The sequence below is a fragment of the Ischnura elegans genome, chromosome 5 (assembly GCF_921293095.1).
Source record: "Ischnura elegans chromosome 5, ioIscEleg1.1, whole genome shotgun sequence".
NCBI classification, from domain to species: domain Eukaryota; kingdom Metazoa; phylum Arthropoda; class Insecta; order Odonata; family Coenagrionidae; genus Ischnura; species Ischnura elegans.
In genome coordinates, this window is record NC_060250.1 from 47,870,495 (window position 1) to 47,894,066 (window position 23,572).

Sequence of the window (23,572 nt, forward strand, 5' to 3'; positions counted from 1 at the left end):
ATGTGTTGCGTCTCTATTGCATTCAGAGTTGTTGAGCAGTATTCTGAGAAAGCTACGGAGGGAAGAGTACGTCACTTACCAATAGTTCGTCGCTGTCTCACACATTTCGCGTCACCTTTGGTTGGAATATGAGAAGTACCTATGGCGCCATGGTCATGGAGTTTGGCTGGTCTTTTGCTCCAGGATTTCGCTGGTCGTTCTTAACTGAGAACCCTTCTGGCTACAATTATTCAGTTCTACATTAATATTATTTGTTTATTTTTCTGCGGGGATCGCATACGAAAATAAGCAATCTTTTCTTAAGTTGAATATTTAATTAGTTTTTCCGTGACGGTCATAGTTAGCGCCGCCGAGCAATGAAGCCCCTTTCATCATGTGTCTGCGAACTCGAATTCTTCATCCTCGCCACTCCCATAAAAATATCCGTACCCACACTCCCTTCTAAAAATGCGTGCCCTCTACTTAAACCACTCCCTATTCTGCCCTCATCACCGTTCAACCGCCCCCGAAGTTTCTGTAAATATCACGATATATAAATGTTACTGGTATCCGGTATTAGGTTTGGAACATTGGCAGTAATTGAATGTCGTAAAAAAATCTGGGTATATCGCCCGATTGCAACAGTAAAAATGAGTGTATGAACCAAAATTAAAGACGAAATTTTCATGTTAGTTCAACCCAAAGCGTATGTAAGGCACTTTGACTGCCAAATGCCGATCGTAGGTTAGTGATACACTGAAACGGTGCTTTATTTTTGTTCATGTGTGCGTACGCGAATGAACATTGAAAATAAATTGATCTTACTTGATTTGAATCGTGGTAGCGTCATTTTACACCCATTGAAATAGAGCGCTATTCTTCAGAGGCTTGGTATTTTTCACTAGGATCGTAGACACTGAGGAGAGGGGATAGTGGGGAACTAACCAGTATTGGAAGTTATTGGTCCGGGGGGTTCTTCCGCGGCGCGGCGCCTCAGTGCGGGGTTGCGCTCTGGGGGTTGGGTCGGATTGCGGAGGACCACATGTCATAAATGCTCAAAACCACGTCAAAGCAAACGAATTTATGGATAAGTAGGGCTTCCCTTTCACGTTTATTTCTTTGGGGTTGTTTTTTTTTATAAGCTCCAAAAAAAACTTAAATTGGGCATTAGTAGGGATGAGTCGATTCCGAATGCCGATTCTCGACTCCTCCGATTCTCTCGGGCACGGAATCGGAATCGATCGCCGAAAGTCGATTCCGATTCCATCGATTCCAGGAAGATAAATATGTTGAAAATAACCAATAACCTTGGGATTTAAAGGCCGCCTCACACGTGAGCCATTGTGCAGTGTACATTATTAAGTTAACAATTTATGTCTGAAACAGTGAAAAAGTTTATTATTTTATTAAAACTGAGGATATATACTTTTTGGATCTCGTAATTGTTTGTGTTATTTTATTTCATTCAATTCTAAAATTTTGATGACAGCAATCCTAGTGAAAAATCAATATCCCACTTGTTAACATGAACATGAATCGATGGAATAGGAATCGAGATTCGATTTGAAAAAATTGGAATCGAAAAAAGTAGAATCGACTATCCCTAGTCATTAGTACTTGGGACCTTTGGGCAAAGGGGTCCCGTTAGTTTATAGTAATGAAATTTTCACTCACGAAAGCTTCATTTAGGTCGTTCGTAAAATTTTCAAAATAGTAGCAGCATTATTAGACTATGAAAACATAAATTTTCTAAATGCTGAAAAAGTAGGGCCGACCCGCTGCGCAGCCAACGAGCGCGCGCTCTCCTATGTGTGTAATAAAATTTTAGCACGCGAAAACTTCATTTAGTTCAGGGGTCTTCAACCTTTTTTAATCCAAGGACTAATCGATTTCACATCCTCCGGAAGGCCGCAATTGGCCACATCGCTTAACCACCACGCCAATAAAATAAAAAACACATAATTTCAAAGTGCAATAATCTTTATTGGTTAAGCAGTTCAATCAATCAATGCGATTTTTGGCATTGCTTATTTTAGACGATTGTATCGATATTTGGTTTTATTTTTGTAGCTGCGATACAATATTATCTTTACCCTCTAGGGCCCGCAAGAATTTAGCCGGCGGGCCACATGCGGCCGGCAGGCCGAGGGTTGAAGACCCTTGATTTAGGTCGTTTTGAAACTATGAAAACATAAATTTTACAAATTCTGGGAAATGAGAGCCGGCCCACTGCGCAGCCACCTCAGAGAGCGCGCTCTCCTGCGCGTTTTGTCGCATGCGCACAAGGCGGAAATCGCTGCCTCTCTTCCTCTTGTTTATATTTAAGTGGGGATCGATGTCGTCGCCTCTACTCTCTCTCTCTCTCTCCCCGTGGGCGGCGCCACCGTCGAGGCACGTGTGGTGGGGGAGGGAGGGGGTCCTTCTCACGTGGACACCACACACACTCACCTGAGACATCCCCTTCCTCCTCTTTATAATCTCAAGAGAGAGCACCTCGTCAAGTGTCTCTCCCTCACCCACCCCCCTCACCCCCCTGCCTCTCCCTCCTATTTGCTGCTGCAGTCTGCAGTGGCTCTCTATCTGTCGCACGTGTGCCCTCAGCATACTCGCCAAAGCCCCTCTGGCTCCGTCTGCACCGCCCAGAAGGCAATACACACTCGCACTCGCGCATATATAGTGCGTCGTGTGGATGAGCACTCGTCGACGGCCCGCCGCCTTTCCCCCCACCCCCTGGCCACCACCACCACCCACCCAACAATGGCACCAGTGGCACCGCCAGTGGCACCATCAGTGGCACCACCACCACCAATGGCGCCTGCAGTGGCACCAGCACCACGCGCCGTGGACTTCTGCTCCAGGTAAAGAGGAAGCGGAAGTGATGCAGTGTCCGAGGGAAAGTAGAACTCCCCTTTCACTCTCGTGCGTGGAGTCTGTTGATGATATTGTGTAGTCCGCTCCGCATTTCCGTTTGCACACTCTCGTATTGTATAGATATGTCACCTCATCTCCATTTATTACTACTGGAGGAAATATACTTCACCTAAATATAAGACGTTGAAGAAGAATTTTCAAAAATAGCGCGTTTGATATGAAATAGTTAGTTTTTTTGTAATAATATGAACTGGATCCGAGGTTTCCGCGGCGCTTCTCTACATTGGTAACGGCGTTCGGGCGTTCCTCCGCGTTTAGACAAGACCACGCGGAGGAACCCCCGAAGCCGTTACCAATGATACTTACTGTGCATTTATGAAATGAATGAAGTTCTCCAAGAAATAAATCAATTTGGTTTTCGAACCCGATTCCCTGATTGGGTTTGCCACTAGTAACATCTCCTGGCCCATCTTTCTTTCCGGTGAATTTCATTTTTCGAACAAGAGTTTTACTTATGTTTGTTTCACAGCCAAATTTCGTGATTTGGTCTTTTTTTTGCTCGAGACACCTTAAAGCATAGAGATGGTAGAAGAGCCTCTGGAAAGTGTGGATTGCACGTAAGTGTCCTGCCAGCGATTGTGTATGTGTGATTGTTCTGAAGATAGGACCACTGACGAGATAATGCCGCTGTTGTGGCTTATCGCAGATGGCTCAACACCACATAACTGTATACATACATGAGTGGTTTCATCTGATACGGACCGGCTTTTGCCGCGTCATCCATAGTCAGTAAATTACTTATTATTTTATCTCCGTAAACAATTGTGGTTGGTTACTGTTTTGATTTACCGCTTTGGCATCGTTGATGGTGAATTCATTATGATGATGCCTCGTTTTTGCATTTTGCTGCTGCTATTTTCCATAGGACCACAGCCGATATTTATATGTATATTCTTGTGAAACGCTCGGACTAAGATTCTCCTCGAATGACGTTGACGTTTCACACTTTTCTCTCATTATTTTCCCTTTTAGGTTTCATCTTTCCATACTACGAAGTTGCTCAGATGGCAATTTCATTTCTGGTAGCTCTCGCGATCTGTGGTCATCCATTTATTGCTATGAATCCCTCAAATATACTCTCGTAAAATACTGTTAAACTACTAGGCGCATCTAGGCGCACTAGGGTTTCAGTTATCGATTGAAAATATCGTCTTATTCATCGCTATTTCCTATAAGATATTAATTAAACATCAGCACAAGCGTATACGATCAGAACCTACGTGCATCAGCGCAAGTTTAGGTGGAAGGTTGGTTCGAAGTCTTCGCGAGGACTGTTCCCCATTGGGTCTATTGAATTGGTATACCAGCGCGAGGGAGTGTACTAATTAACTCCTCCATAATTGCCTGAGCTTTGCGAATTTAGATGAGCGGAACCTCATAAAAGGTACACTCGTATTTGTGTGAAACTTATATATTCAATTTGCGATATCACTGGATAAAAGGTAAGATTTTTATGAGCCTTAAACCTCACTTCATAGATATTAATTTCAATGTTCACCTTAACTCCTATGGAGGGTGACATAAATTACTGCGTAACGCAATTAAAAATTTACAGATATCCTTCTGAACAGGATATAATGCGTGAATTATTATTGTTTCCAAGGAAAGTCAACTTCCTACGGATATAAATTGTCGAAAAAACATTATTAAATGAATTGTTTGCTGTAGTTACAGACCAGAAGTAAATCAAATTATGTTTATAAATGTTTTAAGGCAGACATAAATGTATAAAATGTTATTATGTTGTAGATCCCATTTCTTTGAGATAAGTGTGGCCATCAAGTCTGTCGACCCAGTGTTTCATGGATGTAATATCGGAAATTAGCGATTACAGCAAACGAAAATACCTTAATCAGGTATACCCATTGGGAGGGTAGCGTAGCGGAGAGAGCGCTTCACAGCTGATCGAATGTCCCAGGATCATATCCTTCGTGAAGCCCTCGCGCAACCGGAAACAAAAATCATCGATGATAGTCAAGGGAAAGGAACTGGTCCCTGACTCTGTGAACTTCACACACCTGTGGCTTAATCGCGGGTGTGCTTTACCTATCAAACTAACTTTCGGCTTTAATCACTCATTTAGTGATGAATTTGAACTTTGAATATTAAAATATTCATAAATAACCTTACTGTTGTATAATCCGAATTGTGCGATAAAGTTTGATATTCTAATATAAAATGACAAAATATACACAAAAGAAAACCAAGTATGAGGTTACATTTATCTTTACTATAATATCCGTTATTGTTATAGTGTCCATGTTCACCACTGTAGATGAGATTAACTATCGCCTCAAATGTCAGCACCTATGTAAATATTTTAAAAAAATAGTTCATCAGTATTTTCTTTACAAAATGCTTCAAATAATCTTAGGCTAGTCCTTATACTTTTAATACAACGTATACTCATTATGATTTTTGTGGTGTCATATTTCTCCTGCTTCTGTTATATCACAGCCTTCCAGAACAATTAATTGAGATTTATTATAAAAGTAGCTCTTGTACAAATTTCTAACCGGAAAATCATAATTATCTGAGAAGCAATACATTTTTACATTCTGTTATTGCCTTAACGGATTTGATGCCAGATAAAGGAAGTAATAATTTCCTCGACATTTTTTCTAGGCTCCACAGAACTAGTCATAGGTGATTTTCTAATTGTAGATGCTACTTGTGAGCCGACAAAACTTACAATGAAGAAGCAACCGAAACTCCACATACGGGTGAATGCATGTTGAGTGATCTTATAAATTTCTTATATATAAAAAAATATATTTCTTGGGAGTGGACATTATTTTTTGATCCGGCGATTTCAGTGTTATGTAGATAAGCTAACTTCCAGAGCTCCGTGTATCCTTGAATAATCAAGTGTTGAGTAATAAATCTATGCATATTGTTTGTCAACCTAAAATTAATTCTAAGGGTGCAATATTGCTTCTAAAAAATAATTATTTAAAATTTTAAAAAAGAAATTTAAAGTTTACTATTATGTAATTTGGAAGATTGCTATTTCAGTTTTATGTGACAATTATGTTTCAAGTATGCTGAATAAGCTCGTTCGACCAGGGGCGCAGCTAGGAATTAAGGCTAGGGGGGTTTCAGGCGCAACTAATACTGGGGGTCTGGTGTATTGCATACCCGCCAGGGTAAGCGGAAGGTGCGGAGGCCCTCAGCCAGAAAATTATAATATTAAGATAAATGGTTCAAAATGGTGATTTTTACAGCCTTCTAAGGGATATTTTATTAAAATATTCTATAAGTAATATTAATCCAGTTAAGGGAAATAGATTTACCTTAAAAATTTCTGTGAGCCGTGGGGGGGAGGGGGTTATCCCCCAAACCCCTCCCTCGCTACGCCACTGCGTTCGACAATTTTTGGATCGTAGATTTAATGAGAGTTTGAAAAATCAAGTGACCTATATTTTCCGTTTTTCAATCCGTCGCATACTTCTCGATCAATTGGCAGCGAAAAATCGAACGTAACCCTTTTGTAGATAAGTTGATGACATCACGAACTCATGCTGAGGATATCGTCACTTCTCTACTACTATTCGGCCTTGTGTATGGATTTCATATGGTTTGTTGATGTTTACACTCCTGTGAGCGTTTCCTTACCTCATTCGAAAGAATCGCTCCCCGAACGGGTAATTCAGCAAGGTCATTAATTACGTCACCAACTCATGAAAAGTCAGTGGCAGATTTCGGATTTTATTATTTTTAATTTTTTTGTAGAGAAAATTCCTGAATGGAAAAGCTTTTTCCCGTCTTAACAGATCTTTCTGTACCACCTCCCCAATGCTTTCTATGGATTACGATTTTGGTCTTTTGGTCTTAGTAAGCGAACCCATTGTAAGAAGTGAACTTCAGCGCTTTTTTAATTTTTACTTTTTGTAGGTTGTGCTTTTTAAAATTTTCGAGGGTGACGTTCATCATCTTTTTGGAAATAACGTTAAAAAGTTTTGATTTGTTCCTTGTAGAGTACCCCGCTAATGAAGGGTAAAAATGAAAAATATTGTGGACTATTTGTAGAGAAATGATTTAGAAGCACCAAAACAACCACTGAGTTTTTTCCCTGTTGTGTTGAGTTTTCGGCAGTTGAAATTATTAGAACGACTTATTTATGCGTTTTCACATCATGGTAACAAGGTATTCATAGTGAATTAAAATTTTGATATTACGTATTCAAGCTTAAATTATAATTTAGGCGTTGAAAAAAATTTTGGAACTTGAAAATAGTAAGAATAACTATGATTTTCTAAATAGGTTTAGAGCGAGATGACCTAGGTTTCGACGAGAATCGTAATCATCAGGCACGTTAGTAATAGATGAATTGGAACTTATCTCACATTAACTTGGGGAGGTAAAATCGGGAAGTCAGGAGTTCGGATTTTGACGTTTTGTCAAGTGTTTGGTGGGAAGGAGTAATAAGAAGTATGACAGAATGCCTGCGTACCAATTTCCCAGCAATCTGTCGTAAACACTTATGTACGCAAAGTGCTGAACGAAGATGGTCATTTTGCCACTTTGGAAATAAAAAACGGTTAAATAAGCTTGTATGCACTCGCAGTAATACTTTACTGAAATGGTTTTGGTATTCTGTCTCAGGTTACCATAAATCTTTCCTAGTGATATTTTTCATAATTATAAAGACTGATACAGTATAATACATATGCCGTCGTATGTTATTTTATAAATATTCTGCTTTAAAACGTGTGTGGTAGAGAATTTTTGGAGGAAATCCGCGCCAAATCGGACAGGAAAATCCCTACATGACAGCGTTTCGATTAACTTCATCACATGAATTTCCATAGGCGGTAGTGCGACGATAAAAACTTTCAACCCCGGAAGTTACATTGCTCGTACACATCAATGCGCCAAGGTTGGGAGTACGATCCGTGCATGGGTTCACAATCTCATCATCTATAATCTCAGAATATATTTTACACGATTGATTTATTGGAAGTATGACATGTGATTTCACAAGTAAATTTTACGCTTTACCTCATTGTTTCTTTCAAACCTCGATTGAACAGATATTTAGCGTGCTGTTATTCCGGTTAATATTTCAAAGAATTTTCCCCAAACATACCCTTAATAAGATTTAAAGAAAGCTTCAAACATGCGCTAGTATGTCATTATATTTTCCTCAATGAAAATATTGGGATGGATTGCAGTTTGGAAAGAGCAGCACCAAAGTACAGTTATTTCGGCCTCGGCCGTAGCGTCAACACGAATATAAAGTCATTCGTTCCTAAATCACGCAACACACGTGTAAGCTTTGATAAAACCTCGGATTTATCGTCAATAGATTTCAAAATATCGTATGTAACAACAACAACGTCAAAAAAATCCGTCTCTAAGCAACAAAGAACCGTCCAAAAGAAAGTTACTGATTTCTTTCAGCAGTAAGACCTCATTTAAACGCGCTTTTAAGGTTTGAAGTTTTATTAAGGTACTGTATTTTGCCTTTACTTAACATAGTGCTGTATTCGTTTTATGAAAAAAACTTCATTTTTATGACTTAAAAAAATTTAAATAGCCCAATACTTATGCTCATGCATTTAGTTATATTTACACCATTAGTCTCATTATAGTAGTTATTTCATGAAAAATCGTAACTTTTTATTTCTCCCGTGGTATTGATCAATTAGTTTAATAACCCTTTTAAAGTGTCACTATGATATAGCGTCAATAATTGCGTGGTCCCTGAAGTGACGTTATATCCACTTTATATTGTATAACCGTGCGTACGCCCCGTGAGGTCCGACCGTGCGTTTCATCTCAAAATGATCTGATATGATGGTCAGACTAATGTGGTCTGCTCTTTGTGTGTCTCTTGAGTGAGAGCCGATTTAGACTCCGAGAAGAGGGGAAGAAGAGGGCTGGGGAAGGAGAGAGGGGAGAACTGCTGCTATCAGAATGAATACACAAAGCACTGACTTGCGAGCATCCACGCTTGGGTTTTGGTGTCGTTCTCTCACAATCAGTAAATATGGTTGAAAAGCTGTTGCGCCACACCAGGTCTCTGATACATATTAGTACGTTTGGCAGATCTTGTGATCAGTATTTGCTGTTTTGTTATGAGACTTGCCAATCACCATCATGCTGTTTACGGGATAGCAAGCTTTTACGGAGTAATATCTCTACATCCACGTTAAGTGTACGCTTATTAAAGTGCAGGTTTGGATGCAGGATCGCCATCCACCTCCATGCATTGCCTGTGAAGCCATAATTTTTGTTTGTATTTAATGTTCACTTTGCTGATCATTGACGAATCTCACTTTTGAGAACTTGATTGATCGTTCATTATTGATAAATATGAAAGAATATTCAGAAGAAGTGGAATGTAGGAAGAAGTAATTTAATTTGATTGTGATCACATTTTGATAAGTAATAAATAAACGGTCTTGTCGTGGGAGCAGTCTGAAGCTGAGCGACTGTCTGTGTTTTCGCTGATTCAGGATCATTGAGCGGTTAGGAGTATCCCACTTTAAAAAAGAGAGATCACCATCTGCACTTTACTTCTTCATATGTATATTCTTCACTATAGAATTGACGGCTAATGTGTTCGATCTATGCCCTAAGCAAACTTAATTGTACTTATGACGGACCACAAGCAAACAGTTGAGTAGCGCATTTATATAAAAATTGAATTTTTATTTTTGAAGCCATTTACGAGTGCGATGCACCGATGGGGACCCGGTCACAAGTTTTTCGTGTAGTCTTTCATATAAATCAACTTATATTTACCCTCCAACTTTACATAAGAGGTTAGAGTTGTTCATGTCGAATTTATATTTGAGGGGAAATGAATCACTGCTTGCCTTAATGTTATCACTGAATGAATATTATCAGGGATACTACCTGATTATTCCGAAGTCGTCATAAATATAACTCATTGTTAACACGAAGTCGGTGTATCCTAGGGATAGAACTTTAAGTTCTCCTAGTGGAATCTTTTTCATTATAATTAAGTATAGGGGCGGATTGGTATTTATTTGGAGTGAATTTAGGATGGTTAAATAAACCAGTAAGTAAATTCAAAACAAGTAAACGAGCTGAAAAAAATATTATGAAGTATCCGGTGATTGGGACCCGATTACAGAGACTTTAATGTACCAGCAATGCTCGTTCTTCACTTGGTCACCGCGCATCACCACTTACAATGTGCAAGATAAAAACCAAGAGTGAAAACCGGGGCAAGTAGGCTTTAAATGCGCTATAAATAGTTAATAAATCCCACGCGAATCGAAACAATGATAAATGTTCAATAATGAGGTATCTTCTCACTTTGAGGGGGTTCGTATATTACATATCACTGACAAACGAAAAATTTACGGTGCGTAGCCAATAACAACAAAAGCAGTAAGGGTAATTAAATTTCATTTTGAAGCAAAAGTGGTGCCACAAACTTCATCCTTAAACTTTTGAAAGTGACTCTATGCGGCAACGTATTTAATTGTTTCGTGCAATAAATTTTCTGTTGGCACATACTTGACTGTTGCTCACCTATTGCTGACGTTACAAGTCGTGGAAAGTAAGTAAGTCTATTTACCGTAAGAAATTGTCCTTGGCGTCTTTATCGTGGAATATATTTATGTGGGTCGGTCATCCTCCATTCAAAGTTGTCTCCGTGGGCCTAGTTCATGATAGTGATGGATCTTTTCAAATCATCATAAGATGCGCATATTTTATCATGTATTTGGTCAATTGCTTCCATTCAAAATACTTATTTAATGCGGGAAATGTGCAAGCATTAGAACCAAGCTATCATTAACTCTGTTTGCCTTGCTACGAATTTTGCGAGGTGTCAGTGAAGTCGTTGAAAAGCTGGCCCGGAGCTAGGGTGGGGCACAGGCGCCACGTGCCCCGGGCGCCAGATTTGAGGGGACGACAAAATTTGAAAATTGTTTTGAAAAAAGATATTTAATTTTTCTAATTACATTATTTAACAATAAGTTTTAATTTTTAAACTATTAAACAATTATATAAATATAACTTCTTCATAATTAACATACGGTGTACAATTTCAATTGCCGCATCTCAACAAAATAGCTTACGGATGAACTATATTTTAGATAAGGTCTAGGGGGAGGGAGGGATGAAGCGGCAAACTGATCCTTGCCTCCCCTGACAAAAATCCTCGGGTCGGCCCTGGTAAAAAGTTACAGAATCGCTCCAACAGCGCCGACTATAATATATTGACAGTAGTGGGCATATGACGTTTGCAGAATCGAACTGCTTGGGGAGTGTGCCGTTGGTAACACTCGCAGAGAGCGCCCGGGAGAGGCCTGGATCTCTCCGGAGCTGCAGCACCTCTCGGAGGGGGAATAGTTGTCGTCAGCTCCTTTTGCGGTCGTCGTTGGTACTGGTTGGCTCTTGCGCACTGGCCATCACTACTAGGGTGCGTTCCGAATCACGCATCATCCACATCAACGGGTGACCTTGATGCAACCGTTCCGAAATGCATCAAGGCATTGATGCGTGATTCGGAATGGCTTGATCCGATGCGAGCGAGAAGTATTCCGCCGTTCAAAATACCCGCAGGCACCAGTGCTGGAAAATAGTTCGGGTGAAGCGATAACACATTGATTTATGTCCCGAAATTTAATATGCTTGGTAACTATGATGACGAAAATCGATTAATTGACACCTAATGAGCACCAATGTACAGTTATTTCGGCCTCGGCCGTAGCGTCAACACGAACATAACGTCATTCGTTCCTAGACCACGCCTCGCACTAAGTGTAAGCTTTGATAAAACGTCGGATTTATCGTCAATAGCTTTCAAACTTCATTATATTCATTACAATCGTTCGAAAGTTCCAAGTCGTAACTTGCTACTCTCATTTACTTTTATATAGATTGTGCGAATTGATGGTAATTTGTGCATCTAACTCGAAAAACAACAACAAGGAAGCGTAGTGTATTGTATATCTCATCCATCTGTGAGTTTTATCGGTCAAATTGTTCTGTAGAGATAATATTTACGATCAAAAGTACATAGATTTAGCAGCTAGACATAAATTTGTGGTTTCCCGATAAGATATACGACTTGGAAGCATTTGTTTTTCATAAAAATAGGGAAAAAATACTTATAACCTCGATAAAATTTTCACTAAAGCGATTCCATTAATTATTTTGCTAGTGAGACAAATGTTAAACTGCATGAAGTTTGAAAATCAGTCAGAAAACTTATTCCCCTCTTTGCCGCCCGTCGCGGTCAGCAGTTATTGTTCATTTAAGAAAGTTGTTGATAATTAGCTTACAATTATTAAGCACTTGTGATACTAAAAAATATTGTTAAAATACATAATATTTAATAGCATCTTTGCTTACATATTTTTAGCTACATTCAATTGAAGACAAATTCTTTACATAATTGTTAGAATAGCTCTTAAAAATAGTAAGATATGTAACTTTCTTTAAAAAAGCAGATACTAAACAGAAAAATGATGCACAAATACTAGTACATATGTAATGCATAAAAATAAACTCCAAGACATTATTATTATTATTTAAGTACTAGCTGACCCGGCAAACGTTTTTTTGCCTTATAAATTATTTCTACTAAATATTTTGGTGGTGATTTAAAAATAACAAACTTGTAGTAAGTGTGTGGGGATGTGATGTATGACAGAAAGAGGAAGATGCTGTGAACGATGTTGACCTATGTAAAACAGTAAACATTCATTTTTAAAAAATTCATTGTACTTTTATTATCTTTTATATATAAATATATGTATAAAAGAGGATGTCTGTTTGTCAACCAAAGTTAGTTCGTAGGTGCATCTCATCCTCCCAAATTACGTAGTGCTACTTTTGGTTTTGTTCGACGCGTTCTTTGCGTCCTTATTTCATTATCTGTTGTTACGTCACGTCATGCAACTTCTGTGGTTGCTTATCCTGCTGGGTGGACAAAACCCTTGACACGATCTGGTAAAACACAACCAAAAGGATTCTACTCTTACCTATTAATATTCTTGGTGCATAACTTTTTTCTGGGGTATGTGTAAGTTCATCCCGTGCGCGATATACACAAATCATTTTTCCATTGTTTGCAGTTATATATGTATGCCATCATCAGACCTACTTTGTTCTTTTACCGAAGAATCCTGCCATGTGACCATGAATTCCCAGTTCCACGTTTCCCACTTCTCTGGGTACTTTACTTTCCGAGTAACACATGGTGGCCTGCTAGTAATCAATAAATTTCAAATGACATCTCATACTTCATGGGCCCTGAAAAGAATGAAAAATAGTTTACAACGTATTCTAGGTCCTACTGAACATACACGCCAAATTTTTGGAATCGGTCCAGCCGTTTCGGTGGAGTTTGGAAACAAAAACCGTGACAAGAGAATTTTATTTATTAGATAAGATAGATTCTACCGATTAAGGTAGGTTTGCATGGAGCATTCAAAAAGCATTCCAACAGTCTCCCTCCCCTCATGGACTTCCCTCCTGAATTCACAATGAGGTCTACACCCTTTCATTCTATCTAAAAATCCTATTCTCTTCCATACTCTTCATTGTTCACCCAACATTCTATCCTCTAACACAGTTTTTAACGTCCTCTCCCAGCTCAGCACTCCCATAATGCATACCTCATGTCTCCTTTGAATTCTATCCAGAAGCTCAACTCAACATGTGCAGCACTTCGTCATTCCGTCTCCTCAGTCCACTTCACCTTTCCCTTACCCACAGCTCGAACACCTCCAGTCTGCTCTCGTCCTCCTCCCTAAGTGCCTATGTTCCCACACTGTAAAGCGCTATACTCCAGATCAAAATGTTCCAAATTTATCTACCAATATACTGTCTGTAAGCAAGCTAGTTAAAAGGGCACAGCTGTTTTGCTTGATGAATCTGGGTGCAGCTTATTTGATGCTGATTTGGAAGTAAATCGAGTGATCTAGCCACTGGTTCTGAAGAAAATGACATATGTTGTCAAGATTTGAAATAATATAATTCAGACAGTAAAAGTAATGCAAGTGGTTACCTAGGGTTGACTGTGAAAGTAGTTAAGGATGATTTACAAATTCTGTGGCACAAGAGTAGCAGACTTGGGACAAAGGAACATGCAGGTTATAACGGGGTTTCCAGTGGTGTGGATTATCCCACTAATAAGAAATTCCAGCCTTGCATAACATATAAGGCCAGTCAGTAAGTTTGGCCACTGGAGCAAAAGATAGTATTGTACTCCCCAGAATTATGAAAGAAATGCATTAAAATACTTGGTAGTGGTGTGGTTCATTTATGCAATTATGACGAATCTGCAGTAAAAAATGCAAATTGTGAAGTTATCAAGGAAAGGTTAAAGCAAAGAGGTTAGACATATTTTTTTTAAAACACTGTTGCCGAAGGAAAAATAAAAGATGATTACATGTGAGCAAAATATATATTAAACAATGTTAAGCATTTGAACTGCATTGACAAATAGAATCTTGTTGCTGATGGAAGCAAGTAGTTGAAGGGAGGTTGTTGTACTTGTAACCTAGTTACTAAGTTAAGAAATAAATAGCAATAACATGTTCAGTGGCAATCACTACCGTCTGTTGTTCTCTGATCAAAAAGAGGTTTTGAGTGTCATTTTTCAAAATAGGTACATATTTAACTTTTCGGAGTCCATAAAAACCTAAATCACAACAAAATTAAGTATTTTGTGAAATGGGTAATTGTGCATTGTCCAATTACTTATAATGGCACTCATCAGATAGAATTTTGTACTTCTTTCTGATTTTAGAAAATTTTACTTGATGTAATTATAATTTAAAATTGAGCATAAACATTGAAAACCTGTAATCACCATAATGATAGTGATTTCCGGTTTTCAATGTTTTTGTTTACTTTCCAATGTTTGATGGTGCAGCTTCTTACAACAAAATAAATACCTGAGTTCAGCTGAGAACCATTTTGGAAACCCATTACTTTTGATATCATTAATAGAAATGTGCCTATAGTTGGATAGCATTTAGGAGGACACTGAAAATAAGTTGGCCGCGTCAACAAAGCGTTGAATGAAGAGTATTTGGAGCCTATTTATAATAGGTACTGACCGCAAATGTGTATAAAGGCTTACCAAGTCACACGCTTTCAAAAAATTATTGCACTGAATACTGGGGCTGTGCGAGACTCTCGACCACCCGAGAGTCTCGACGGTTGAGACGAGAATTTCATTTCTCGGCATTGTCGGAACGAGACTATCGGCGCGGCTAGAGTCTCGCCTCGATCGAGTCTTGACGAAACTCGAGAAGTCTCGCCCCCTTCGAGATTTCTCGACACCCGTCGAGACTTCCGGCTCCTTAAAAAAATAAAATTATTTCTATTTCAGACATTGAAAATAATTTAACAAAAAGATCATTTTAAGACATGGTCTATATTTCCAAAACCAAAAAAAGGTTGTAATATAAGATCGAAATTGTCGACTTAAGCATATTTTATTATTTAATTAACCAAATTGAGCAAATTCACTTGCAATGAACGTTAGTTTCGTATATTAAATAGCTAACCAACGTTTGGCAAAGTGGCAACAATTTGCAACGTGCCTTCAAATGATAGACCAGTGAGATTATGCAAAGTGGAAGCAATTATTATATTTCGATGAACAGAGTCTTAGATAGTTATTTTGAAGTGGCTATTATACTATAAACACTCCCTAATACGTTGCTATTAAACTAATCTTTCACAATACAACGTTACAGTGTCGGAGATTTCCACAATTTAGTGTACAGAAGCACAATTATGGTTAAAAATACCACGCTTGCATTTCAGTACGTGTAATTATAGATAGCATTTTGCATTTTTGCCACCAGTGAAATTAATGACGGGCGTAAACAAGTTACTTACTCGCACACTTCAACGCAGCGGACATAGATTTCCCCACTTTCAATTTTAGATGGACTAATTATTTCAAAAACTAATAACTATGACTCCTTCAACTCTTTCCTACGACCATAGGAGTACAATAGAGTCGTGTAAACACCCTATGCAAACACCAAACACACAGTCACAATTTTAAAGGTTGCGCCCATTCTCGCCTTCGCATCAACCGCATCAAGAATTTCTGATGCGAGCTGATGCTTCCGAAACCTCGAAATATGCTGGATGCGGGGCCCTATCGATGCGCATCAATGCTTGATTCGGAACGGCCAGATGCGCATCGATGCACATGCGTGATTCGGAACGCACCCCTAATCTCGACGAATGACCGAGAGAGGGCTGGGCAATCAAATGGGACTCAGAGTCTGATGGGACTGAATACGGACCAATCTGTATTGTTAAACTGATTTAGCAAGAGCCAACTGTAATTATTTTCTTGTTATAATTTTTAGCGCCTCCTCTGGTAAACGGATTGTTTTCGAAGGGCACAACTACCCTAATTCCTTTGGATTTGCCAATGGCTATGGAAGCGTTCCATGGGTCTAGTGCCAAACGTAAAAAATATTATTACATATTCGTAGAAACAAGGTGCATGTATACCGTTATATTGTTCTTATTAGTTCAGTCAATTTTATAATTTATTTAACTTAGTGGCTATAAAGTGGTAGTATTATTACCTTTCCGCTGTGTTAATGTACATTTGAAAATGTTTTGTGTGAGCTCGTTTCCCTTAATATCCATTGTGACGTAGATTCTTTAATCGAAGTGATCAGCAGACGATATTTGGCCGCCATGTTTTTGGAAGGTGTAGGGCTGGTTCGGGTAACCTACATCAAGTAGGGCCCGTTGAGTTCCAAAAACGGCCATATGTAGGGATTGATGTGGCTTATGTAGGGCGAGATCCCTCTGTGTAGGGGCTGATGACGTATCCAGGGTCGGTTGTCCCTACAGGGTCGACTAAGAATACGGGCCTAAAAGGAGCAAATTTTGAGAGCCCATTGTTTAGCGTTTACAGTCGTGGCCATGGCAGCCACGTGGATGGCTCAGTATTGGCTTTGCTTTTGCGTTCGAGGCTCTCTTTCCTTCATTTTTGATTTATTTAATGTCATCCTCGCATCGGATCAACGTCACACTATTGCTGTGGATGCAGACAGATCGCAAGGGCAATGCATTTTACCCGCCGTTTCTTATTGGGCACGTGTGAAGCGTCGTCGATGGTTCCTCGTGCGGGCGCCAATGTCGCGTCCTCGCCACGCGCTTTCCCTCCGCCCCTGAACTAGCGGCGTCGCGACACGTGGCCGGCCACCACTGCTCTGTGTTATGTGGAGGACCACCGTGATTTGTCTTCTACATCTACTTTCGGGCGCAATGGAACCAGGAGAGGAGTGTGAAGTAGCGAATTCCAGCGCAATAAACCTCCAAATTCAATTTTTATGTGGGAAATAGAAAAAAGTTTGCGGCTAAAACACTTTCACATACAGTCTCTCAAAATCACGATAGGCACTTCTATTTCGTGAGTGTTTAATTTAATGGAAATAAAATTTACAATCGAAACAATGTACTCGTATTGAAAGAAACGCATTTATTGGAATCAACCAGGCAGGCCCATCAAAATATGTGGTATTTTGCCTTTTCATTCTTGATCGTATGCACAGAAGAGGAAAATCTACGTATTTATCTGCGTGCCAATTCAGGAGTGTTTTGCAGGGGGTGAAATTCCTCTGATTGCAGTATCCTTCGTGTGCACTTCACATGTTTCAAGGGTAAGGGAAAGAAATAAAAGTCAAATGGGACTTTAGTTAAAATTTACAAAAGCCATTTTTTAATCAACAAAGGGTACAGTTGTTTTTCCGTCTTTTTCATCAGTTTCATTCAAAATGGTGTGCAAGTGTTAGGACTATCTTTCTCGTTTCTCTTCTAATGCTGTAGTAACTTCTTTAAGTCACTGTGCGGTGTTTTTTTCATTTCTATCTTGAAGGAACGAGTTTATAGTTCCATTTTCATTTTTTCTCTGGACTACCTGGTATTCATATATTTTTATGGTTTCTCGTCAATTGGTAGCTCATAATTTCAGACTCTCCTCATCATCTCTATTTTTTGTCTAATTGTCTCACCGTACACCGTACCTCTTTACATCTATTTACATCTGTTTTTGCTATAAACAATTTAAAAAATTGTGTTTAGCAAAAATCCTTTCGCATTGTGTATACTGGTGTTACAATGGAGAAATGTTTTGAGTATTTCATGGCATCATCACTTAAAGTTTTCTTTAATGCGTCAAGTAAATGCAACCGAAAACTTGTTTCTCGAAACAATCCTTTCGTAATGCGCCCCATACTCGCAACGAAAGTATTTTCCGACATTTTTATGGTGTGTCCAGTTTAAATCGGTTGCTTTTGGTTGTGCTACGTTGATGGGCGAATGATTCTGTCAGGTGGTTTCCGCGATTTCCTACGCGTCGGTTTATCATGGAAGCGACAGTTTTTCCCGTTTCAGCCAAGTCGAAAAAACCGACCAATCACTAGACTCCTAATCGCACAAGCCGGAAAACTGGGACGGACGGACGGACGGACAAAAACTTAACGCTAACACTTCAAACGTAAAGACGCCTACTGAAGTGCCGGCGAAGTTGTCGTTTTTAATATGAACCGACGAAGAGGAAATCGCGGTAACTGAGTTCTTCCAATAGCTGCTTCGCTATAGCCTACTCCCTTATTGAATCTGTCAGGACAATTTGCTATGTTTAAGTGGCAGCTGTATGTTTTGGTTTAATGGCGGGAATGGCAGCATAGCGTACATGTCCCGAAGGATTCGTTGATGACTCCTTATCGCTCCCTAACTTAATACAAATCAATCACTCCTCCGCATCGTTGAGGAAGTACTTAGGCGTATTTAGAGGGGGGAGTCAGGGTGGACATTTCCCCCAGACGCTTTAAAAATAGACAAGATTTTAAATATTGTTATCATTACGTTCGTTTGGTTTTGTGTGTTACGGAGTCTCAATCATTTAATTTTATAATAATAACTTTCATATTAAAATAAGGAGAATGTTGCGAGTTTTTAATCTTAAATGTGAGAAGACCGTTTGCCTGTCAGACCCGTGTAACGGTGACCCCCCCGGAAAAGAATCCTGGATCCACCCTTGAGGGAGTAGGTATTTGTGCGGATAGCCAAGTATGGGCGGTCTGGGATGTTTGGGGGCCCTCGTCTGGGGCTCATGAAAAGTGAGAATTTCACAGCTTATAAAATTTAATAATGAGTTATGGCCAGATCACCTATTTAGTGAATATATTTCATGAGACTGCTCTGAAAACTAAAAAAAAAACTCCAAAATAGCCTCCTCGAATAATCCTTTCAAAAAAGCATTAAGTTTATTTTTATGTTCTGACAATTTAATTTTTATATAAACCTTTTAACTTTGAGAATGTTGTAAAGAAAGATTCCAATGAAAACTAAGAATTTTATAATTGCAAAAGAATGTGGTTCTAGCAATCTGATTTATTTTAAATGCACCTTTTATGTACGCCTCACGAGAGACGTGAGCGTTGTCGGGGGCGCCTAAGCTCGGGGCCCTCGGATATTGTCGACCAGCAGACCTCGCCAGACTGCCCCTGATGGGAACAGTGCGATTCTTGTTTGAAGCCCATAACTATTTCACGCCATATCTTTCATCAAATGTCAAAGCGGTGGCAATAGGGTAGTTTCCTATTATTTTTTTATTGCTTTAATCGAAAGATTATTACTCCTGGAGTACGTATTTCACGGTTTTAGATTTTTAAACGACAACATCTATTTTTCGCGATTAAATGAAAAGTGAAAATTTTCAACCGCGCGAAAACGCGACGCTCAAGTATGAATGTCGGGAAATATCCCCGTACGTCGTATTTCTGGTTCCCCCTCCCGCCCGGTGAGGTGACCTTGAGGCGAGGCTTAGCGCTTATACGTCGCAGGATGCTAGCGGATAGCTGAGTACCTTGCTGAAAGGTAGCGCTTGGCTTAAAAAAGGTTTATTAATACCTTATCAAACGAAGAAAACTTTCCGAACTTAGCCAGTTTTAATAGGTGATTATTAAGACACGTTTCCCTGAGCTCTGTGCCTCATGCATGCATTGGTAACCTCAGACGATGTATAACTCCTATCCTCTCGTGTAGAAACTAGGTCCCTGTGACGTCATGCGGAGTGGAATCGCATGGGCGCCAATCTGGCCTTTTTCAAATGAGGATAAAATTTGACCCTTGCCATTCGTCTAAACCGGTATTTCAAAAACCAAATAATTTGTGTATTATGAATACATTAATGGTGGGTAATGAATCGCAATCAATGCCTTTCGTTTTCTTTGATGAAGGAAACTACCCTATTGCTGTATGATATGACGCTCTAAGTGCCTTGGCCGATTCCGTCAACCAATAGCCGTCAACCAATAGTCATCCACATTAATGGGAACCTTAACTTCTTTTAATTAATTAATACTGCTGATAAGTCATGCAAATCGAATATCTTGGATGCTACGATAAATATTGGATGTTGGATGAAAAATTTGGTGCCTCTATTGGGGGCTCACCATCATGCGATTGATTAGTCCTAAGATGTTTTGGATGCAGCTAAATTACTGATTGACGTGGCCTTGGTGCATGTTTGTCCCCACGGAGTTAGTTTGGGGCGTTGTCGCGACACGTGGTTGACCACCACTTCCCCGTGTCATGTGGAGGACCGCCGCGTTAAAATTTACCATCAATGCGACTTCTAATTTTTAGTTATTAATTTTATGATAATATTCATCAGGAAAACGTTCCTTGAATTTTTAACTTGATTTGGCTCAAGCCAATTCTAACGCATGCAAACTTTAAGAATTTATTTTATAATCGCATTAATTAGTGTGCGCAAATACGGGTCCCATTAGGTGCTTTTACAGCTAACGAATAAGCATTAGGTGATCTCGAATATAGTGTTTATTGTTATTTATTGAAAATGAAATTATTGACCGAACTGAATCCCGTAGCTCAATTACGTACCAACAATAATGTTTAGAGTTTACTATAATTCGTGGCTTTGCTTCGCTGTTGCCGAGTTTTCTCTTAAACGAGGATCTTAAGTTAAAAGCATCACTGTTCTCATCATAGGAAAGTTGTCGCGCCTAAAACTTGCGATAGGTGAGTACTAATCCGCGTTACTCTCATCTTGGTGGCTTATAAATGCTTGAATAAGTCGACATGAAGTCACAATAAGTCACTTAACTGTGATGTCATTTGTACTGGTAACATAGTGTCGCTTACTTATCTGATTCGTAAGTAAAAATTTAGGCCTTACTTCAAATCACTTGAATACATTAATGATGGAGCACAAGCTGCTGTAATTGGCATTCTGGCTTCTTTTATTGAAGATTCCCGCTTGGCCCCTGTTTGAGCCATATGCAAATCCTCATTTATGCATATCATCATTTATGCATATCCTCAGGCACTCAACTACTGAATATTTGAAACTAGATATACTATCATTCGAGGAAAAGTTGCGAAAAATTACTTAATGGAAACGATTGTACACCAATAGCACAGGTCTTCGACGAAGCCGAATTTGGTCGATTATGCAAACTATCATTGACGTTGACTTATTTACTTAAATCGAGATTTTATATTTTATGGTAATAATTTTTTGCGAAAACTTTTTTCAGCTGATATTCAACTGTCCATAACTATTTAATGAAAATTATGCATTTTGTCAATGTGATCAGATATTTTTTGCACTCTTGATAGTGATTTAATCGTAGGTGATTAAAGTACATATTGACTATTTAAAGTTATTTCAGTATTGTATTTATGGGTGTACTGGAATGCTGATTCGGTTGGATCCATGTGTTATTGTGTTTTCCGACGAGTACAACTTTCTTAAATGTTTATTATTGTTTTACTGAAAATAAAATAACTGACAAAGCTGCATTCTTTAGTCAGTAATATGGCCAAACTTTCACACGCGTTCAATGATTTAACGCGATGGTTGGTATGGATAGGTAGGGTTAAAAGCTAACCTGACTTAGCCACTGGCGTGTGATTTTCACACATTCAGGATAAAGGGACAGTTTTTTCCCTGGGCCACTTCGCACTTCGGGGATTTAATGTGGCTTCAACCGGGATTTGAACCAATCAGTTGTCAAGTTCTCTACCCACTACGCTACCATGCACCCCTTATGTCCTCAAGATGCGCAAAATTGGGTAAATAAGTTTGTAAATATCTGGCATGTATGTAAAAGCTGATGGATCTCGAATTTTTTTGTGAAGTTGTGATTTTTTCTCTGATGAAATACAAGTTCCGGCTGGATATTTTAATGATAGATAACTAGAAAACGTTTTGGCCGTTTTTAATTGATGGAAAGCGGCCTATTCCTGTGTCAATGGGTCGTGCAGAAATGAGTAAACGGCGAAACGCTTAAGTGTAAACAGGTGGAAAATGGCACGCTTTAAGAGGTGGAGGTTTAATCAGAAGGGTATCCAATTTAAAGATGTTCGGAAGGATAGGGGACTCTTGGAACAGGAAAGAAAAGGTGTAAAACTAACAAATTGAACCTCGCATTGATCCGGATGGGAAGATATGTTAAGTAAGTAATCAAGAACTGAAGCCAACATTGGATCCCAAAACTTCGATATTATTTTAAATAATGGCAAAAGTTGACAAGTGAAACATTTAATAAAGGAGGTATCAAATGGGGATATGAGGTGTCCCATAGGAGATATAGGGTATCTAAGGTATATCCCCCAGGGGGACATTGGGTCTGTACGGATTCGGTGGTTAACCCCTTCCCTGATTCGGACGAGATATCTCGTCCTAAGAAGACGCGCAAAAACTGACGCGGCCGAGTTAACTCGTCCTATGTCAAGTTCGCTTCTTCTTTCGTGATCTGGACGAGATATCTCGTCCCCTTATTAGAAGTACGTAGTTTTGCCGCGAGAATGCATAAGTGTCTTCATAATGCATGATATCCTGCGAAATTCTACGTTTTTTCGAGGTCTAAAAGAAGGGAAAAATCTATTATTTATCGTAATGTTTATGTTTCTAAACCTATTGTATGTCGAGATAAATGAACAAAGAAACATATTTAATGCGTTTCATAAATAACTGCGATGACTTTTCACAGAGTTTTTATCAATCGTTGGAACAGCCGAAGTGAGTCGGCAGACAAGTGCCGTCTTGCTATTCTGAAGGTCGCGCGTTCGAATCTTGCTATCGGAAAGGATGTTGTAATATCTTTATTCAGTGAATAAATTGATTTGAAACATTTTATAAACACTACCAAGCAAAACTATCATTACTTTTCAGTGTAGTCGACGGGACCTCGTAAATAAATTACGTCCAAGCTGCTATTCCAAAGGTCACGTGTTCGAAAGCTATTTCTGCAAACTATGTAACAGTAGTCTTCTGTAACTTTCTGATAATGTTCTTTTTCAGTAATATGGTGCCAAAATCTTCACACCGAAAATCAACTTGCTCAGTGATGTTTTATTGTCTTTTTTCTTTATCATGACCAACTATATCTTTGTTTTTTAGTTTTCAGTTTATTATTCAGCTAAAAATACAACTGATTATTATTTCATTTCTGCAAGTTCGTCAATATTTGTGACCGTGCATAGATTTGAGATGGAACCTTCGGCTATTCAGCTATTTCTCCCTTCCAGGGAAGGCATATTTTCTATCTTCCAACCCCTTTGTTTATCCATCCCTTCTCTTCATCCATTGTTTTCTCCCCTCCGCCTTTCCTTTTATGCACTGTCGGGGCCGCCCTTTCATCCTTTT

At 39.1% G+C, this 23,572-nt stretch overlaps 1 protein-coding gene across 4 annotated transcripts in view; it reads left to right on the forward strand.

The window, feature by feature from the left end:
• LOC124158837 (hepatic leukemia factor-like) overlaps nt 1-23,572 on the forward strand; it is a 91,102-nt gene that overhangs the window by 8,928 nt on the left and 58,602 nt on the right. The window contains exon 1 of one of the 4 annotated variants that reach the window (XM_046534196.1): nt 2,554-2,837. The exons of 2 other annotated variants lie outside the window; for them this stretch is intronic. In XM_046534196.1, coding sequence (XP_046390152.1) covers nt 2,669-2,837 — 169 coding nt within the window. In that variant the 5' untranslated portion in view covers nt 2,554-2,668. Of the gene's footprint in view, nt 1-2,553; nt 2,838-23,572 lie in introns of those variants that run through there. One more of the 4 variants, XM_046534197.1, reaches the window with a different exon arrangement.